General features: G+C 41.5%; 1 protein-coding gene across 2 annotated transcripts in view; it reads right to left on the bottom strand.

The window, feature by feature from the left end:
• Nucleotides 1–21,528, bottom strand: part of pdcd7 (programmed cell death 7) — a 38,328-nt gene that overhangs the window by 6,927 nt on the left and 9,873 nt on the right. For both annotated transcript variants that reach the window (XM_034184403.1, XM_034184409.1), the window contains exons 2-4: nt 18,409–19,290; nt 6,595–6,733; nt 95–325 (exon numbers count right to left, since the gene is read on the bottom strand). In XM_034184403.1, the coding sequence (XP_034040294.1) occupies nt 95–325; nt 6,595–6,733; nt 18,409–19,257 (1,219 nt within the window). In that variant the 5' untranslated portion in view covers nt 19,258–19,290. The remainder of the gene's footprint in view (nt 1–94; nt 326–6,594; nt 6,734–18,408; nt 19,291–21,528) is intronic.

The following is a 21,528-nucleotide window of genomic DNA, read 5'->3' as shown; positions in this document are numbered from 1 at the left end:
ACACCTGTAGCAATGAAATAACGTGTGAACTTGTTTAGTAGTTAAAGTGATCTCATGGGGTCACGATGACGCCGCAAAGGGTGGAAGGTGTTACCTCCAAACAGCATGGCGTCCACTTTTTGTTTCCTGTGCAGGTATCGCTCCCTCTCCTTCTTCTGTTGTTTCTCCAGGTCTCTCCTGCGTTCTTCCTCCTGCTCTCCTTCCAGCATGACCATCAAGGCTTTCTCCTCTGCAGAGTACACGGCTGTCCTCCTCCTCATCAGACACCGCAGCTCCTCCAGCCTGCTGCTGAAGGCCTGGTCTGATTCTTGATCCACAGAGATACCTGTACGCAGGCTTCACATAATTGTTTTGCATTTGTATACTAACAGCTGACTGGTGGGAGAAAACGGAAAGCCAGCAAAAGTTAACCAAACATCCATCACCAAGCCCAATGCTGAACCAGCCCGAGGTCTTACTGTGGTGATCTTGTGTAGAAAATTTCACCATAATAAACTTAATATTTGTCAAGATATAACATACACAAGCTTTCAAAGACTCTGACTTGTGCTGCCCATAATTAGAATAGAAACACAGCCAACATCTATCTCTTCAGAGGTCACAGGGAGGTGATCTAATGTACTATATTTCATTGAAATAAATATCATCTTTGTGACTACACACACACATAGTCCTGAAACTTGATCTGTAGTGGTGCAACTTACCTAAAATTAACATAACAACTGAGCATTTTGTAATTAAAAGCATGAATTGGTACACACATAGGCAAAACAAACAAAACTGAGTTGGCCATCATGAATGTTGCATATGGTACCCATAGCAGCCATTTTTCAAAATTAAAATTGAAAAATACTCCAATTGTATTGAAAAATATACCACATTATGAGTCTGATTATAGCAGCCAGTCTGCTCCCGTCATACCTCAGAAGCTAAACAGTGTGGGGCCTGGTTAGTACTTGGATAGGAGACCTCTTCAGAATACCAGGGGCTGTGTGTGTTTCGTTTCTCCAGGTAGAACTGTAGTTGTGTCAGGAAGGGCGTATGGTGTCAAATACCAACACAGATCTAGCTGTATCTACTGTGACCATCCCAGAAGGATGACAAACATTAGCCTGATCATAAAGATTCTAAATAAATTAACCAAGTTAGTCCCACTGAGCTCAAGATCTCTTTTACAAGGGAGACCTGGGCAATGATAAAGTTTCCAATTCACCTAACCTGCATGTCTTTAGAGGTATAGTTTTGGCTATACAAGCGAATGTTATGGATTTATGGGGTAAAAACAGCAAAAAGGATGATAAAAGTCAATTTCAGTTTGTACAGGCATCAAATGTTGAAGTTGCTCCAAATCTGGTTAAAAAAAAAGGATGCAAATTATTGGTTGAGCAAATGGGGTTAATTGATAGAATAGTTTTGACTGTGCTGAATGTTTGATCTCCAAAACAAATGTCAAACGAGGCTGACATCCATAAGACTGACCAACTGACGGCATTGCTTTTTAAAACCCTATTAACTAAAACAATAATTTGCATCAGCTTTTAACAAAATTGGAACAATTTCAACAGTACCTGTACAAACTGAAATGGACTTTTGTCGCCCTTTTTGCCATTTGTAACCCCATAAAATTTACTCATACAGTTCAAAATGTACCTTTTTGGAATCTTTATGATCAGACTCATAATGTGGTATATTTTTTCAATATGACTGGAGCATTTTTCAATTTTCATTTTGTAAAATGGCTGCCATGGGTGACATATTGAAAATTCATGATGGCTCAATATTCAGTTTTGTTTGGAAAACATTTGGCTATATGTGTACCAAATTTCATGATTTTAATCACAAAAATGCACAATTATTTTGCCTATCTGCTGCACTACTGTGCTTGGTGGTGAAGGCAAAATACAAAGAATACAGCACAGTTCTGTGAAAATGATGCACATGTCAAAATCTCTAATTGGTCAATTCTGTTCATCTTGTATGAGAGATTTTTTTATTTTACATTTCACAATGACTACGTTTACATGCCGTTAATATTCGGGTTAAGGTCAATATTCCGGTTTCTGAATCATTAGGAATAACCCATTTACATGCTTAAGCAGACAGAGTTACTGCTGTATACATGGTCACTGGTATCATTTGGAATATCCCCATCCAAAGAGCGACACATGTACAACGTCCAGATGCACGGAGAGCGTCATGACGCAAATATGCGTCATTTCCGTTTCTTCTTCCTCTTTCTACCGTCAATAAGACATTATATTCATTCATTTCTTTGACGATACTAATGAAGTACTCGGTTCAAGAATCAGACCATATTTTGTCATGTTCCAGCCTTATTCCAAATGGAAGGTAAATAAACTTTTCCCCTCAAAATTCTACTCCATAACGAATTTATTTAACACAGTTAGCACAGTTTAGACGGGCGTCCAGCTCTTGGAAGAGTCTTGGCAGATCAGAACTTCTTCCATTGACGGATGGAAGCCACTGTGTTCATTGGGACCTTCAAAGCAGTAGCAGAATTGGTTCTGTACCCTTCCCCAGCTTTGTGCTTCGTAACAATCCTGTCTCGGAGGTCAACAGACAATTCCTTTGACTACATGCTTGGTTGGTGCTCTGACTGTCAAATTTATTAAAAAAACAAACAAACTAAGAAATCACTGTACTTAAGTATTCACACCCTTTGCTCAATACTTTGTTGATGCACCTTTAGCAGCAATTACAGCCTCAAGTCTTCTTGAAAACGATACCACAAGTAGTGGGGTGACATAGCTAAACAATTGTTCATTTTGTGATAAAAGCATGGAATCTGGAACACCGCTCTAAATTAACTAATGTTCATTTTCAGATATGGAGGCATCCTGGAGCTAACATCCAATGAGCTACAGGGGTCAAATTTAAAAATGCTCCAATCATGTTGAAAACTATACCACATTTGTCTGATCATAATGATTCCTAAAAATGTATAGTTTGGACAATCTATGACAATGTTCTGGAGTATGGGGTAAAAACAGCAAAATGTATAAAAATAAAAGGATTAATAAATGGAATAGTTTTCACTGTGACAAATGCTTGGTCTCCAAAGTTAAAGGTCAAACAAGGTCGACATCCAATGGATCTATGACTTATGACATATGTTACCCCGTAACATGATAACTAAGCATGACAGATGGTGCAAACTATTCCTTTTAAAATGCTATTAACTCAACCAATAACTTGCATCATTTTTTTAACCAAAATTGGAGAAATTTTAACTTCTGACCCCCTGTACACACTGAAACTGACCTTGTCACCATTTTTGCTATTTTTTACCCCATCACACCATGGAATTCAGTCATAGATACTCCCAAACTATACCTTTTTGGAATCATGATCAGACAAAAATGTGGTATACTTTTCAACATGATTGAAACATTTATAAATTTTGATCCCTGTGTTTAATTCTTTACTGACCCCTGTAGCTCAAAGGTCAGCGCCAGGATGGCTCCATATCTGAAATAAAGATTAGTTCATTTAAAATATGTGTGCCAAATTCCATGCTTTTATCACAAATGAACAATTTTTATGGAAATTTTAACTAAGCTGCACCACTAAGCTTGGTGCCCATATCTTTGGTCAGTTTTGTCCATTCCTCTTTGTAGCACATCTTAAGCTCCATCAGTTTGATGGAGAGCATCGGTGCAGTGATTTTCAGAGCTCTCCAGAGATGTTTAGTCAGATTCAGGTCTGGGCTCTTGCTGGGCCACTCAAGGACATTCACAGAGTTGTCCTGAAGCCACTCCTTTGATATCTTGGCTGTGTGCTCAGGGTCATTGTCCTGCTGAAAGATGAACCCATCATCCCAGTCTGAGGTCAAGAGCGCTCTGGAGCAGTTTTCATCCAGGATGTCTCATTGCTCCATTCATCTTTCCCTCTATCTTGACAAGTCTCCCAGTTCCTGCTGCTGAAAGTCATCGCCACAGCATGATGCTGCCACCACCATGCTTCACTGTAGGGATGGTGCCTGGTTTCCTCCAAACAGGACTCCTGGCATTCACACCAAAGTTCAATCGTTGTCTCATCAAACTAGAGAATTATGTTTCTCATGATCTGAGAGTCCTTCCTTGCCTTTTGGCAAACTCCAGGTGGGCTGTCATGTGCCTTTTACTAAGGAGTGACTTCCATCTGCCCACTCTACCACACAGGCCTGATTGGTGGACTGCCGCAGAGATGGTTGTCCTTATGGAAGGTTCTTCTCTCTCCACAGAGGTATCCTGGGGGTCTGACAGACTGACCTTCGGATTCTTGGTCACCTCCCAGACTAACGCCCTTCTCCCCCAATTGCACAGTTCAGACGGGCGTCCAGCTCTTGGAAGAGTCTTGGCAGATCAGAACTTCTTCCATTGACGGATGATGGAAGCCACTGTGTTCATTGGGACCTTCAAAGCAGCAGCAGAATTGTTTTCTGTACCCTTCCCCAGCTTTGTGCTTCGTAGCAATCCTGTCTCGGAGGTCAACAGACAATCCTTTGACTACATGCTTGGTTGGTGCTTTGACTGTCACTGTGGGGCCTTATACAGTGAGGAAAATAAGTATTTGAACACCCTGCGATTTTACAAGTTCTCCCACTTAGAAATCATGGAGGGGTCTGAAATTTCATCTTAGGTGCATGTCCACTGTGAGAGACAACCTTAAAAAAAAAAAAAAAAAAAAAAAAATGGAAATCACAATGTATGATTTTTTTTTTATAATTTATTTGTATGTTATTGCTGCAAATAAGTATTTGAACACCTGTGAAAATCAATGTTAATATTTGGTACAGTAGCCTTTGTTTGCAATTACAGAGGTCAAACATTTCCTGTAGTTTTTCACCAGGTTTGCACACACTGCAGCAGGGATTTTGGCCCATTCCTCCACACAGATCTTCTCTAGATCAGCCAGGTTACTGGGCTGTCGCTGAGAAACACGGAGTTTGAGCTCCCTCCAAAGATTTTCTATTGGGTTTAGGTATGGAGACGGGCTAGGCCACTCCAGAATCTTGATATGCTTCTTACGGAGCCACTCCTGGTTATCCTGGCTGTGTGCTTTGGGTCATTGTCATGTTGGAAGACCCATCCACGACCCATCTTCAATGCTCTAACTGAGGGAAGGAGGTTGTTCCCCAAAAATCTCGCAATACATGGCCCCGGTCATCCTCTCCTAATACAGTGCAGTCGTCCTGTCCCATGTGCAGAAAAACACCCCCAAAGCATGATGCTTCCACCCCCATGCTTCACAGTAGGGATGGTGTTTTGGGATAGTACTCAGCATTCTTCTTCCTCCAAACACGGCGAGTGGAATTAAGACCAAAAAGTTCTATTTGGTCTCATCTAACCCTAACCACCTTTCTCCCATGACTCCTCTGGATCATCCAATGGTCATGGGCAAACTTAAGACGGGCCTGGACGTGTGCCGATTTAAGCAGGGCAACACTCCGTGCCATGCATGATTTTAATCCATGACGTCTTAGTGTATTACCCACAGTAACCTTGGAAACAGTGGTGCTAGCTCTCTTCAGGACACTGACCAGCTCCTCCCATGCAGTTCTGGGCTGATTCCTCACCTTTCTTAGGATCATTAATACGCCACAAGGTGGGATCTTGCATGGAGCCCCAGTCCGAGGGAGATTGGACAGTCATGTTTAGCTTCTTCCATTTTCTAATAATTGCTCCAACAGTTGATCTTTTTCACCAAGCTGCTTGGCAATTTGCCCTGTAGCCCTTTCCAGCCTTGGGAGGTTTACAATTTTGTCTCTGGTGTCTTTGGACAGCTCTCTGGTCTTAGTCATGTAGTAGTTGGAATCTTACTGATTGTGTGGGGTGGACAGGTGTCTATGCAGCTCAGACCCTCAAATAGGTGCTTCTAATTTGGAAAAAATAAATGGAGTGGAGGTGGGCTTTTTAGAGGTGGACTAACAGGTCTTTGAAGGCCAGAATTTTTGCCGATAGGCAGGTGTTGAAATACTTATTTGCAGCAGTAACATGCAAATAAATTATTTAAAAAAAAATATATATATCATACATTGCGATTTCCGGATTTGTTTTGGGGGGGGGGGGATTATGTTTCTCACAGTGGACATGCATCTAAGATGAAAATTTCAGACCCCTCCATGATTTCTACTTGCAAAATCGCAGGGTGTTCAAATACTTATTTTCCTCAATGTATGTAGACAGGGGTGTGCCTTTCTACATCATGTCCAATCAACTGAATTTACCCCAGGTGGACTCCAACTAAGCTGTTAGAAACAACTCAAGGATGATCAGTGGAAACAGAAGCACGTGAGCAAATTTGAGCTTTATGGCAAAGGCTGTGATATTTATGTATGTTTTTTTTAAGATTTTGCAATTTATTAAGAATAAAAACTAACTTTTTTCATGTTTTCATTATGGGTTATGTGTGTGTAGAGTTTGAGGGGAAAAATGAATTTCATCCATTTTGGAATAAGACTAACAAATGTAGAAATAGCGAGGCACTTTGAATACTTTCCAGATGCACTGTAAAAACAAAACACTTGCGCTTGCACCGTTAGTTCATCCAACGCAAATGACAAGAGACATAAACCAATTGAATGACTGTTACCTTTCCTGGAAGCTGCCTCTTTCCTCAGTTTGCGGAGTTTCTCCAGAGACCTGAGGATGTCCTGCATGCGCTTCACGTCTGCCTGCTTCTTCCGCACCTCACAGAGAACAGAGTCTGCAGCCAGCTTTAGCTCCCGTTCCTGCAGGACACAAAATAAAAGTAAATGACTGCTCGTGTTTACCATCTTGTCCTCTCTGTAGTATTTCTCATCAGCACTCCAGCCTTATAGCATCATAAAGTAAGCTGCAACTGTGCCACTGCTTTGGTGCATCTAATAGTGCAGGAGAGATTCACCCTGAAATATGTTTGATTCCAGACTGCGATAAAGCAGTTAATTTACCAGCAGCTTTATCACTGCTGGTAAATTAACTTCTCAGAATAATGACATGCAAACAAGCCTGATCCTATGAACTTAGCACCTCCTCTGAAGGCCTAAAGCCATCAACAGAAAAAATCTCCATATCCTCATATTTGGAAAACTGAAACCAGGAAACCGTTTATATTTCATAAACGGTCATGGGTTAAAATGAGGTGGGCTTCATAGCTAACTGGCAAAGCTTCTGGGGAAAACCTGGTCTTGTTAGGAGAGACGGCATCCATCCCACTTTGGATGGAGCAGCTCTCATTTCTAGAAATCTGGCCAATTTTCTTAAATCCTCCAAACCATGACTATCCAGAGTTGGGACCAGGAAGCAGAGTTGTAGTCTTACACACCTCTCTGCAGCTTCTCTCCCCCTGCCATCCCCTCATTACCCCATCCCCGTAGAGATGGTGCCTGCTCACAGACCACCAATAACCACCAAAAATCTATTTAAGCATAAAAATTCAAAAAGAAAAAATAATATAGCACCTTCAACTGCACCACAGACTAAAACAGTTAAATGTGGTCTATTAAACATTAGGTCTCTCTCTTCTAAGTCCCTGTTAGTAAATGATATAATAATTGATCAACATATTGATTTATTCTGCCTTACAGAAACCTGGTTACAGCAGGATGAATATGTTAGTTTAAATGAGTCAACACCCCCGAGTCACACTAACTGCCAGAATGCTCGTAGCACGGGCTGAGGCGGAGGATTAGCAGCAATCTTCCATTCCAGCTTATTAATGAATCAAAACCCAGACAGAGCTTTAATTCATTTGAAAGCTTGACTCTTAGTCTTGTCCATCCAAATTGGAAGTCCCAAAAACCAGTTTTATTTGTTATTATCTATCGTCCACCTGGTCGTTACTGTGAGTTTCTCTGTGAATTTTCAGACCTTTTGTATGACTTAGCGCTTAGCTCAGATAAGATAATTATAGTGGGCGATTTTAACATCCACACAGATGCTGAGAATGACAGCCTCAACACTGCATTTAATCTATTATTAGACTCAATTGGCTTTGCTCAAAATATAAATGAGTCCACCCACCACTTTAATCATATCTTAGATCTTGTTCTGACTTATGGTATGGAAATTGAAGACTTAACAGTATTCCCTGAAAACTCCCTTCTGTCTGATCATTCTTAATAACATTTACTCTGATGGACTACCAGCAGTGGGGAATAAGTTTCATTACACTAGAAGTCTTTCAGAAAGTGCTGTAACTAGGTTTAAGGATATGATTCCTTCTTTATGTTCTCTAATGCCATATACCAACACAGTGCAGAGTAGCTACCTAAACTCTGTAAGTGAGATAGAGTATCTCGTCAACAGTTTTACATCCTCATTGAAGACAAATTTGGATGCTGTAGCTCCTCTGAAAAAGAGAGCTTTAAATCAGAAGTGCCTGACTCTGTGGTATAACTCATAAACTCGCAGCTTAAAGCAGATAACCCATAAGTTGGATAGGAAATGGCGTCTCACTAATTTAGAAGATCTTCACTTAGCCTGGAAAAAGAGCCTGTTGCTCTATAAAAAAGCCCTCCGTAAAGCTAGAACATCTTACTACTCATCACTAATTGAAGAAAATAAGAACAACCCCAGGTTTCTTTTCAGCACTGTAGCCAGGCTGACAAAGAGTCAGAGCTCTATTGAACCGAGTATTCCTTTAACTTTAACTAGTAATGACTTCATGACTTTCTTTGCTAATAAATTTTAACTATTAGAGAAAAAATTACTCATAACCATCCAAAGACGTATCGTTATCTTTGGCTGCTTTCAGTGATGCCGGTATTTGGTAGACTCTTTCTCTCCGATTGTTCTGTCTGAGTTATTTTCATTAGTTACTTCCTCCAAACCATCAACATGTCTATTAGACCCCATTCCTACCAGGCTGCTCAAGGAAGCCCTACCATTAATTAATGCTTCAATCTTAAATATGATCAATCTATCTTTATTAGTTGGCTATGTACCACAGACTTTTAAGGTGGCAGTAATTAAACCATTACTTAAAAAGCCATCACTTGGCCCAGCTATCTTAGCTAATTATAGGCCAATCTCCAACCTTCCTTTTCTCTCTAACAGCATTAGTGAAGGTTACAAATGATCTTCTTATGGCCTCAGGACAGTGGATTCATCTCTGTGCTTGTTCTGTTAGGCCTCAGTGCTGCTTTTGATACTGTTGACCATAAAATTTTACTAAAGAGATTAGAGCATGCCATAGGTATTAAAGGCACTGTGCTGCGGTGGTTTGAATCATATTTATCTAATAGATTACAATTTGTTCATGTAAATGGGGAATCTTCTTCACAGTATTATTAGACAGCATTGCTTAAATTTTCATTGTTACGCAGATGATACCCAGCTTTATCTATCCATGAAGCCAGAGGACACACACCAATTAGCTAAACTGCAGGGTTGTCTTACAGACATAAAGACATGGATGACCTCTAATTTCCTGCTTTTAAACTCAGATAAAACTGAAATTATTGTACCTGGCCCCACAAATCTTAGAAACATGGTGTCTAACCAGATCCTTACTCTGGATGGCATTACCCTGACCTCTAGTAATACTGTGAGAAATCTTGGAGTCATTTTTGATCAGGATGTGTCATTCAATGCGCATATTAAACAAATATGTAGGACTGCTTTTTTGCATTTGCGCAATATTTCTAATATTAGAAAGGTCTTGTCTCAGAGTGATGCTGAAAAACTAATTCATGCATTTATTTCCTCTAGGCTGGACTATTGTAATTTATTATTATCAGGTTGTCCTAAAAGTTCCCTGAAAAGCCTTCAGTTAATTCAAAATGCTGCAGCTAGAGTGGTAACAGGGACTAGAAGGAGAGAGCATATCTCACCCATATTGGCCTCTCTTCATTGGCTTCCTGTTAATTCTAGAATAGAATTTATCAGGTCCCATCTTATCTTAGGGACCTCTTAGTACCATATCACCCCAATAGAGCGCTTCGCTCTCAGACTGTAGGCTTACTTGTAGTTCCTAGGGTTTGTAAGAGTAGAATGGGAGGCAGAGCCTTCAGCTTTCAGGCTCCTCTCCTGTGGAACCAGCTCCCAATTCAGATCAGGGAGACAGACACCCTCTCTACGTTTAAGATTAGGCTTAAACTTCCTTTTGCTAAAGCTTATAGTTAGGGCTGGATCAGGTGACCCTGAACCATCCCTTAGTTATGCTGCTATACACTTAGACTGCTGGGGGGTTCCCATGATGCACTGAGTGTTTCTTTCTCTTTTTGCTCTGTATGCACCCCTCTGCATTTAATCATTAGTGATTGATCTCTGCTCCCCTCACAGCATGTCTTTTTTCCTGGTTCTCTCCCTCAGCCCCAACCAGTCCCAGCAGAAGACTGCCCCTCCCTGAGCCTGGTTCTGCTGGAGGTTTCTTCCTGTTAAAACTGAGTTTTTCCTTCCCACTGTCGCCAAGTGCTTGCTCACAGGGGGTCGTTTTGACCGTTGGGGTTTTTCCCGTAATTATTGTATGGCCTTGCCTTACAATATGAGGCACCTTGGGGCAACTGTTTGTTGTGATTTGGCGCTATATAAATAAAATTGATTTGATTTGATTTTTTGGCCTTACTAACAATTAACAATGATTAACTTTGTGATGACTTTAGGGATGTACCCATCAACTCCGTCCATGATCACAGCCATAAAAGAGAGAACCTGCTGACAGAGTCCAGATTAAATTTGTCTCAGTAATACTTGCAAATGCACAGAGGGTGATTTACAAATATCCCTTGATTTGTACACGTGCTTTTGATCCACAAACAAATTTCTGATTTGTAACTTGTGTGTTGGGTTTTACAAATAAATGTCTATTTGTAAATACTATCATGTTTTCACTTGTAAAAAAAAAAAAGCATTTGCAAAACTGAAAATTATGTTTGTGAAGTGTGATTCAGCCTTTGTGGATGCAATAAGATATATTTAAAAAAAAAAAAAAAAAAACACTATGGCTTTCCTTAACATTTGGCTCTCAAAAGGCAGGCAGTAGTGTTTCAGAGGGATATAAATGTAAAATGTTACTTTGGCCTCAATCTCCCCTGCAATAATCGTGGCTGCAGACTGGAGGAGTGCTGAGACTGTGACACCAGGATAAGTTCTCCCTGACCTGATTGAAAGGAGGACATCTCATTTTGGGGGAAAACAGTTTTGGTCGGTTGTAGTTCGTTTTACGTTTGGAAAGAGGTGTCATTTGATTTTATATTTTAAATTGTAAATGGACTGCATTTATATAGCGCTTTTCCATCTGTACCAGATGCTCAAAGCGCTTTACAATAATGCCTCACATTCACGCCGATGTCAGGGTGCTGCCATACAAGGCGCTCACTACACACCAGGAGCAACTAGGGGATTAAGGACCTTGCCCAAGGGCCCTTAGTGATTTTCCGGTCAGGTTGGGATTTGAACCAAGGATCCTCTGGTCTCAAGCCCAATGCTTAACCATTAGACCATCACCTTCCCTAAAGTGGCAAGGAAAAACACCTTCCAGTGATTTCAGAAAGAAACCTCAAGCAGACCAGACTCAAAGGGGTGACCCTCTGCTTGGGCCATGTTATCAACACAGCTGACAATACAAATATACAGGAAGTTTTTGTCTTTTGTTTCTATTTGTACCTGCGCGAATGACTTATCAATCCAATGCGTGAGTGACAATCTATGCTGCATTTGTTGCTGTGTAGTGTGATGCCTGCTTGTTACTCAACAAGGCCTTGGTTCCTTGGTGAGCAGGAATGACTGATTGATAAGAAATTAACGACACTACCAACACATAAGTGTCAAACATTTGCCAAATATTCACCTGAAACATTAAACACAAAATACACCACAATATCCAAGGAGTAGGAATGAACATATCAAAAGGGACAGCTGAGGTGGGACGGTTTGGAGACAAGTCAGAGAGGTGAGACTGAGATGGTTTGAACATGTGCAAAGGAAGGACGCATGGTATATAGGGAGAAGGATGCTGAGGAAGGAGCCACCAGGCAAGAGGAGAAGAGGGAGGACAAAGAGAAGGTTTATGGATGTGGTGAGGGAGGGCATGCAGGTGGTTGATGTGACAGAAGAAGATACAGAGGACAGGGCGAGATGGAAATGACTGATCTGCTGTGGCGACCCCTAACGGGAACAGCCGAAAGAAGATAATGATTCTGGCAACTGGTTGTGACGTGACACCATGTGCTCCACCTGATGACCTTTTAAAAATTGTACAAACAAACCTCTGGCTGACTCACACCACTCATTAACAAGAAGCTGTGAGCCGGAAAATCCCCCATCCAGCTCTGAGTGAAGTTCACCACCTCATGACCTAAATTGTATGGCCATCTGGTACCAAGCAGGTGCCTTCAACTTAGCTGTAGTTCGTATTAAACTTCTGTGCCTAAGTAATGTAGTCTCCATCAGCCAAAATATGACTTAAATCAAGTCACTGTTGATCAGTGATCACTTTCCTCACTGTATCTACACGTGTCAAGTTTGGTTGGTCTGGGTCCCGAAGAGAAGAGAATATCCTATATAGGCCCTGGGGCCTATTGGTGCTGGTGCTTATCTCCAGATTCTGAAGTGTCAAGCGGATGAGAGTGTATAACTCCCTCTGGATGGGACGCCAGTCCGACGCACGTTACTTCCCCAGGCAACGCTGTTACCAGTTTACAGCTGAGCAGTGTTGCCACAGTTACTTTGAAAAAGTAATCCAATTATTCATTACTCCTTGAAAAAGTAACTTAGTTATTATACCGATTACTGAATTTTAAAAGCAACTAAGTTAGATTACTAGTTGCTTTATTACTTTCAGCAGCTGCCGACAACCACCCCCCCCACCCCCACGTCACCTCAACATGAAAATGATGACCCGTTTTGCCAATACTGACTTTATTGAAAGTGCATTTTTAACAGTAACGTAAAGTAAGCAATGTATGTCCTGACATTTTAAGTTGAACTTGCATATTCTTTCCTGAAATAAAGTTTTTGTAAAACATGACAAAGTCAGTCTTTCTTGACTTCAATGAACATAAATACTTGTTTTATTAAAAAAAAATAATAATAAAGACAGTCTTTCTGGACCTCATACTAAACTTTTTTGCATTACAGTTTTTGTTTAAACATGTTTATGTTTGGACTTACTTTGTACATAATTTTTTGCAGGGTTCTCCCCAGACAATGGAATGATGATGCCACACTGTTATATGGCCATCTAGCGGCGCTATACTGTGGTGTCATTTTGCGATGTTTTAGCGCGAGACTTGGTGGGAATCTGACCGTGCGCAAACCCAGTATTATGTGGGGGGCTCCACACTGTGGGACCCAGCAGGATACCCAGCCTTACTCAGTGTTCTTAGTTGTTATAGCCAGTGTTTTTAAGTAATTTATTTGTTTTTAAGTCAGATGTGTGGGTGAACCGGTCAGTGCTCCAGAAATGTGAATACCGGGAATATGGTTATGATTGTCGCACTGTTTTGCATGTCACTGCTACTTTTTCACTCTTACGTATGTCACGCTGTGAAGGGCCACAGCATGTCACAGAGAGTCTCTCTCAGTCGGGAGTTCATCCTATCTCTACGGACATCTTCTGCCAGCGATGTCCTTGCAAATATTCCGAATGAGCTTCGTAAGCCAGGTAAGGAAGTTTGAAAATGATGAAGAAGAGGTGGACTGAACAATTTTCAAGATCCCGCTAGACAGCGCCCATGTGCATGCGTGATGACATCACAACTCTATCCAGTTAGGGAGATGCGGTTTCTTTCAATAACAAGAACTGTCAAAAAACTTTTTTGTGTGTGGTTGGAGTTTTGTGGCGGTAGGAATAGCCCTTTGAATGCTTGATTAATGATGTCAGTTGCACAAAGAAATCAAATAGTGAAAAGATGTTTATTGCACCCAGAATGCTGGTATTTTGGTCGTTGAATTTTCCTAGCAACAAATGCAAAGCCCCGGTCACACGGCACTAACGAAGGACACCAAAGCCAAAACGAAACAAGAAATCTGGACCTACGTTGACTTTCGGAGACATCATTTAACCAGCGTCCACCTTCGGTCAATCAGCCGCTCTGTGAAGCGTTGTAACAGTGTCTTTCATTAGTGCCGTGTGACCGGGGCTTAAGATTGATATTCACACCACTTCAGCACTCCTTCTCATTCCTTGTGGGTTAACAACAACAAAATTACTTTCCGATACTGCGCGGAATTCGCCTCCAGTGGCTATTTCACTCCCTGGAAAGCTGACAGCTGTGTAGGTGTTTCTAATGACGCCTAAACACATGAGTAAGAGGCTCACTAACTGGAAGTCTCAGTTTCAAGATGGTGGCAGATCTTGAAAATTTTCCATTTGGCGAAGACTAAAGAATCTCCGGCTTAACAACCGCTGTAAGCTACCGCCCCTTCCCATTGCCTTGCTGTCAAATGTGCAATCTATCTGGCACAACATGGATGAATTTGAGGCGAGCACCAAGTTTCAACAAGGATACATGGCTCAGTGAATCAGTCCCAGAGTCTGATCTGGAGCTAAGTGGGTTGGAAGCCCGATTAACCTGGACCAGTCCCCAGAGACCACTGGGACCACTGGGAAGAGCCGTGGAGGAAGCATATGTTTCCACGTTAACCAAAAGGTAGTGTAAAACCATGATGGTTAGAAACAGGATATGTACGGCAGATGTGGAGCTACTCTCTATCTCTCTGCCCCTTTTACCTGCCTCGCGAATTCCAACAACTGAGCCTGGGTTTGAGTTTCAGCATCAGGTGAAATAAACAGCAGGTGTTCATGCATCACAGGTTAAGGCAGATCTCCAGGAGGGTAAGTTGAGTTAATTATAATGTATGAACTAATGTGACAGAATACATGTGAGCCTTCATTAAAATAAACTAAGCCATATTTTTATATCCCTCTAGGTCCAGTTGACAGTGATGTGCCTGCAAGTGGTCATCTGGACTCATGCTTCGAACATTAGGGGATGAATTTGTTGCAAAGAAGGTTCTGCTCTGTCCCATATCTGAATCTCTTAAAAATACAGTCACCACTTAATGTGTAATGTGTGTTACAGAAAACAAAGAGCACTGTGTGAAGGAAAATAAAGAAGGATGGAAATAAAACACTTTCAGTTGTTTATTTTTTATTGTTACACATCCTTCTGGGTTCCTCATCTCTCGGTTGGCGGTGGAAACTCTCTCAGTCTGGCTGCATGTTAAAAACATCGCTGTTGTAGCCGCAGATTTAACTTCGTCTGGTTGATAGTACAAAAGGGAACAGCGCAACCTGGTCCCGAGGTGCACAAGTGCATTTTTTAAATGCTACGGGAGCTGATCATCGTTTAGAAAAGAAAACAAACTTTAAAATAAACCAGCTCGGAAAACAAAAACCGCTGGATAACAATGGCTCACTGCTACTTCCAGTGTCTAATAGGAAGTTGCACCCATAATTGCTTCTACTGCAGCGCCCCCAGGAATAAGGTGGATACTGCAGAGCGACACTGGCGGAGTGCTAAACCTCTGTGCCCATGTGACGTCACACATCGCTGTTAAAGCAGATGGCATGGCTGCCTGCTGGTGGCTTTAGACCAGCCATACAAAAATGCTCTTAACTTTAACATAAATGAACACACATGCCTACAACGTCTCATGTGGGCTCTCAATATCATAATCTACCAATGCAATCTTAAATTAGTAGTGGATTTTCTTTTCCTTTAATCTGTGGGTGCACACTGCATCACTGTGCTGTCCAGCTCAGTGCCATGTTCACTCAGCTTTGTCAGAGGTGTGCTGACAGTGGTACGATTCCATTCTATTTGAAAAACAGCAACTGTAATTGTTGTGCCAACGTCAAACAAACTGAGGGATTTGAATGATTTTAGACCTGTGGCTCTGACATCCTTGGTGATGAAAACATTTGAAAAAAAAAATCTCGAAAGAGGAAGTCATCTTCTTAACTGAGGGCAAACTTGACCTGCTACAGTTTGCCTATCGGACCGGGAAAAGTGTGGATGATGCCAAGCGTTTTATTTTGCGCTTACACATAACGACAACAATTCACAAATGCCACGAAGTACACATTCCTGGCCGCTGATCATGAATGTGATGATTTGGGGCAGAGGCATCAGGTCTTCTCAGGAACTGCTGCAACCTGTTACCACACATTACGATTAATGGCACGTGTTGCTGGAGAATTTCGGAAAATCTAAATAACAAGGACAAGGTGAGATTTTCGACACTGAAGTGAATGCCCCCAGGCTGGTGACACTGTGACTTGGAAATGCAAACTTCTCAAATTGAAAATTATGCAGGGGGAAAGTGTAAAAAAAAAGTCTAGAATCTCCCACATTTTAAATAGTCTTTCTAAACATTCTTTTTTCTTTCAAATAAGTTGACTGCACATTTGTAACATGATACTGTGTATAAATAAAACACAAACATTTTAGATTCATTTTACTAATCAACATTTCAGCACAGAATCAGACCAGAAACAGCTAAAAGAGTTTTGTTTTGTCTTTGGACTTCAGGACACAAGGTCGATAGGACCCCGAGTGGAAGCGCTGTGATACGCTCGGGCTGCATTGCTTGTCTATTGAAATCAGTTGGTTTGGCTTTGTCTCTAACTTCCTTCTATCAGCCAGCTGACAGCACTCATTGCCTGGAACAATTAGATTTATACACCAAGCTGACATTAAATTGACTTTATTGACTCCTCTGACACCTTTGAAAAGTGACCAACTTAAAGACCCCGTTACAACTTGACAATTTAGCCAGCGTATGACAACCTATTAAAACACACTGCCATAAGTCTAATAAGTTAAGGGTAAGTTTGTTTTTACAAGTTAAGAGCATGATGAAGCTTGCTGATACGCGTCCTAATATGCTGAACTCCTTGAAAAATTTTAGGCACGCTGAAAATTTTCAAAGAGTGACAGCGTGCGACTCATACATCCCGCACATGCCGGACATAAGTTGTAGGTAAGTTATGCGATTGTTGGCACGTTTCTTGTAATTAACTCATAAGTCTAAATACATCCATGAAACCTGCAGTCTTCATGCGGACAGACTGTTTCATTCACACACAGTAAAAATTTTAAGTCTGACCTGTTTGTTTCTGTCCAATTCACCATCACAGAGCTCCTGATTTTCAAAATTGGTTTATCTGCTGCAGGTGCGTTTCTCAGAGGATGCCGGTGTTGCGTCAGTCAACCGCGATCAGGTGTGATCATCAGACGACCTGACCAATCAGTTTGATCAGAGCTAAATGAAGGGCTGTGTGTCTTTAAACTTTTAATGCACTGTCACTGACGGTGTGAGCTGTCAGTGATAACACAAACAAGTCACCAGATCACTTCATTCAGGTCTGGTCACACACCTGATTGCGGTCGACTGGCACTTTAAAAGTATAAATCATCACAGCGCTTCATTATTCAGGTCTGATGACCTGATCAGACGACAGCAATTTAAAAGTTTAAAGAATCACAGCACTCCATTAATTCACGGCAGCATTTACCACAGCCAGTCCACTCAGCATTCTGTACACAATGAAAATGGTCCACCAACACAAAAAACAAAAATAATAAAATAATGTTATTTCTGACCCGTGCCACACCATGTAGTATCGACCCAAACCACTCGGTGGAAGCGGGGCTGTCGGCAATGGATACACTGGCTAATCGTCAAGGTGTGACAGCTGCAATGTATTTGTACTGTTCGGCGATGTTTTCACTGACCAAAAACAGCCACCACAGGGTGCTGGGGTAATGCCCGACCGCAGCCACAGCATCCTGGTGGCTTCCCTCACCGGCTTCCTTTGTACATGGTCACTTTTGAGAACTGCCTACACTAGACAGACTAATCAGACATAAATGTAGTCCAAGACATATTCACTGACTTAAGGTGTCCATCCCCCTCACTTATCTAAAGAAAAGTGACTGTAAATGTGATGATTTTTTTTTTAAATCCCATTTTTATGCATCATCTGACAAGTACAAGCATAATGTATAAAAACGGCCATAATAGCTAAATGGCGAAGATTTTTTTTTTTTAAATGTGCGGAATATTTTCCCTTTGCCCATCCCATTTTTAAATGACTAACAAATCAGAAATTATGATTTCAGATGAGACCTAGCTGCTAAAAAATAAATAAATAAATAAATAAATAAATAAATAAAGTACTCTTACAGATGAATAAATCTGAAGCAAAGAAATGCATCACGATATGAATTATGGCCTAAATATACGTTTCTTAAAAACTTAAAATCACACAGACAGCCGTGAGTATTAAAAAAAAAAAATTTAATAAATTAGTTTATGCTTCAGTCAGTGACGCGCTTCTTCCTTTTGACCAGCAGATGCCACTATTGGACAGTTTTAAAGCATCGACTAATTTGTAAGAAAAGCCTTGATGCTTCAGAAAGCTTTGTTTCGTCATAGATGTCTTTTGCGATAGCTAGGAGTTTTGTGAGCTTACCTTCTTTTTCTCTTCCACCTCCTGTATCTGCCTCATCCTCCACTTGTCGATCATTGCTTCTTTCTCGGCGCTTCGAAGCTCTCTGTGGTTCGCCTCCGTTTGACGCAGCATCTTGGCTCGGGCTCGCCGAGCCTTCTTCTTGGCACCATAAGACAGTTTAGCCTTCAGCTGCTTTAAAGTCTCGGTGTCATCGAGGACACTCAGTTTGTCCTGCAGCTCTCTTTTAACGGACAAAGCCTTTAAAAACGACTGAGTCCAAACACCGTCGTTGTCCAGGTTGTGCTTCAGAAGTTGGCAGGTTTCAGACAGCTGTGAGAGCTGCTGAGCGGCTCCGTACAGAAGCTCTCTGAACTCACACACTGACACGGTGGTCCTGCGCTGCTGCGGGCGTTTCGCTCCCTCACACGGTTTGCCTCTACTTTGTAAGAAATGTCTCACCCACTGCTCGTCTTGTTCCCGCTGAACAGCTGCGTCGTTCTCAGCTGGAGTCTCCAGTGCTTCAGTCCGAGGTTCAAAGGGCGCTGGTTCACGCACAGCCTGCTGGGTCTGGAACGATGGCCTGTACGTGTTCACAGGAACCGTAGGCACCGGAGGGAAGGGGCCTGGAATCGGAAAGCCGAACGCTGGTGGTGGCACAGAGGGATCGAATCCGTATGGAGGGTTCGAGCCTCCGAAGCTCTGCGGTCCTGTGGACGGAGCGAAATCTGTTCTGAATCCGTGAAGACTGTTTCGTCCTTCTGAAGGCGGCCACGGAGGCGCGTACAACTCTTCTCCGAAGTTCCCGTGAAACACACGAGGCTGAGGCTGTTGCTGCTGCTCCGAAGGAGCCAAGTGAAAATTGCCATCCATTGTAGTGAAAAAAATTAAATCGTACAACGTGAACTGACGCCTGCGAATTTCTTATTCTTCTTCTTCCCTCCTTTGATTGGCGGGTGGCAACCATCAACTTAAGTCCATACCGCCACCTACTGTACCGGGTGTGTCAATGGATGTATAGACACTTCATGTTACATTCTGGTTTGTTAAGTGCACATACAAAATAACAATAATAATAAAACAAAAATAATAATGGCAATAATAAAAGGAGAACCAAAGCTGGAACGACAGTGAGGAAAATAAGTATTTGAACACCCTGCAATTTTGCAAGTTCTTTTCTTAGTAAACAGTACACATTTTCTTTTATCCACTGATATCCTAAAAACCCATTTAAGAGCCCACTCTTGGACTGTATTTATGGCTTCTTCTGCATTGTATTCATAATGTAAGGTACATTTCTCCCCCTTTTCCAGATTGCACCATCATCCGCAAACAGTGCCACACTAGCATAGCTTTGAATGTTCATGAACATGAACCATAATAGAAAATAATAAAGGTGTCAGGATTTCCCCTGGATCCTGGTTTTAACTGTTGAAAGTCCATGTTGCCCAGCGACAGCACCAAAACATTACTGCTCTAGAGGAGATCTGCATGGAGGAATGGGCCAAAATACCAGCTACAGTGTGTGCAAACCTGGTGAAGACTTACAGGAAACATTTGACCTCTGTTATAACCAACAAAGATTATGTTACAAAGTATTGAGTTGAAGTTTTGTTATTGACCAAATACTTATTTTCCACCATATTTTACAAATAAATTCTTTAAAAATCTTACAATGTTATTTCCTGGATTTTTTTCCATTTTGTTTCTCACAGTTGAAGTGTACCTATGTTGAAAACTACAGACCTCTCTCATCTTTCAAAGTAGGAGAACTTGCACAATCAGGGACTGACTAAATACTTTTTGGCCCACTGTATACAGATATGATCGAGACAATATTCACATTATTTACATCTCCCATGTGAAGGAATGGAGAAATATCTGTACTGTAAGGTCTATTGTGGATATAACAGCCTGTTTAGATTTGCGGCGGCGTGTGTGCAGTAGTGCACAGTGCTTTTGGTTTGATAGCCGCTGTTCACATTCACTGTACATGATAATAATTCATATCATATTTATTATCATGATGAAGCATGCCACATACATTGATTTCAACAGTTCCTTTGCGCTCTGGGGGAGTGGACATTATTATACGTGGCACAGGTCATACCGGAAGCTTTGCAGTGCCAGATCCATCTCAAGGTTCCCTCGTATGCGCTCAAATCATTTCGCATCCCGTTTTGCCACCATCGGAATATGTAAACTGCAGTCAGATGGTGGTCAGATTACACATGGACCACCGTCGGATAGGTGTCCCATCTCGATGGCGCCCGGAGGGTTTTGAACATGTGCATCACACTCAAGGCCGCTGGCGGATTTTGATCAACTGTGTGGCTGTCAAAACATCTTGAAACTGAACTCTGACACTTTTCAGATGTGCGCCGATTCATAATGCTGATGCCATTCTGTGTGATTCCGGCTATGTGTTACACGGGTATTACAATATTAAATTCAGATTAAGATTAAAATACTGCATTGTTGAACATTTTGTTATGTCTGTACTGGAATTATGGCATCTTTAGGTTCAGCAGTCCAAATGCATTTTACATTTTAACTGTTCAGAAAAGGTCTAATACATGTTGTTGGTAATGACTAATACTACAGGGATCACCCTGCTCAGAGTGTCGCTCTCATTTGGCCGACACCTCTGCTATTATGGAATTGTGGGATAGCTCACGCCCACAGATTGAGCTTGCCGGACTACTTACACCACACTGCTCAGAGTGCCGTTCTCATTGGAGTGACAACACACAGAATATGTCTCTTTGTCCCAGATAGATCTTTTTCAGTGCAGCTTCTTGTTCTGACTTTAACACAAAGTTAATACCCAAGTCTTTCATCGCCAACTGTAAATGGTAATCAAACCATTCCAATTGTATCTTTCCGAACTCTCCCACATCAAACTCCATCGTGTCAATGTTTACAATGTGCTTGAGCGATAACAGGTGAAGTTGCTCATAAACTTTAAGTTTCTTAAATATTTATTACGGCCACTCTTAAAACTTCAGTTATCTTTATAACATTATTACTGGTAAATTTTAGAATTGATTTAGATGAGATATACTCATTATCTCAAGGAATATATCACAATGATCTGGTAACTACGTTTTGTGCAGGAATTCATCAAGCACATCGGCCACGGGC

Source organism: Thalassophryne amazonica, chromosome 2 (assembly GCF_902500255.1).
Source record: "Thalassophryne amazonica chromosome 2, fThaAma1.1, whole genome shotgun sequence".
In the NCBI taxonomy this organism is placed as follows: domain Eukaryota; kingdom Metazoa; phylum Chordata; class Actinopteri; order Batrachoidiformes; family Batrachoididae; genus Thalassophryne; species Thalassophryne amazonica.
Note: the sequence above shows the minus strand (reverse complement) of the source record. Positions and strands in the feature narration are given on the sequence as shown.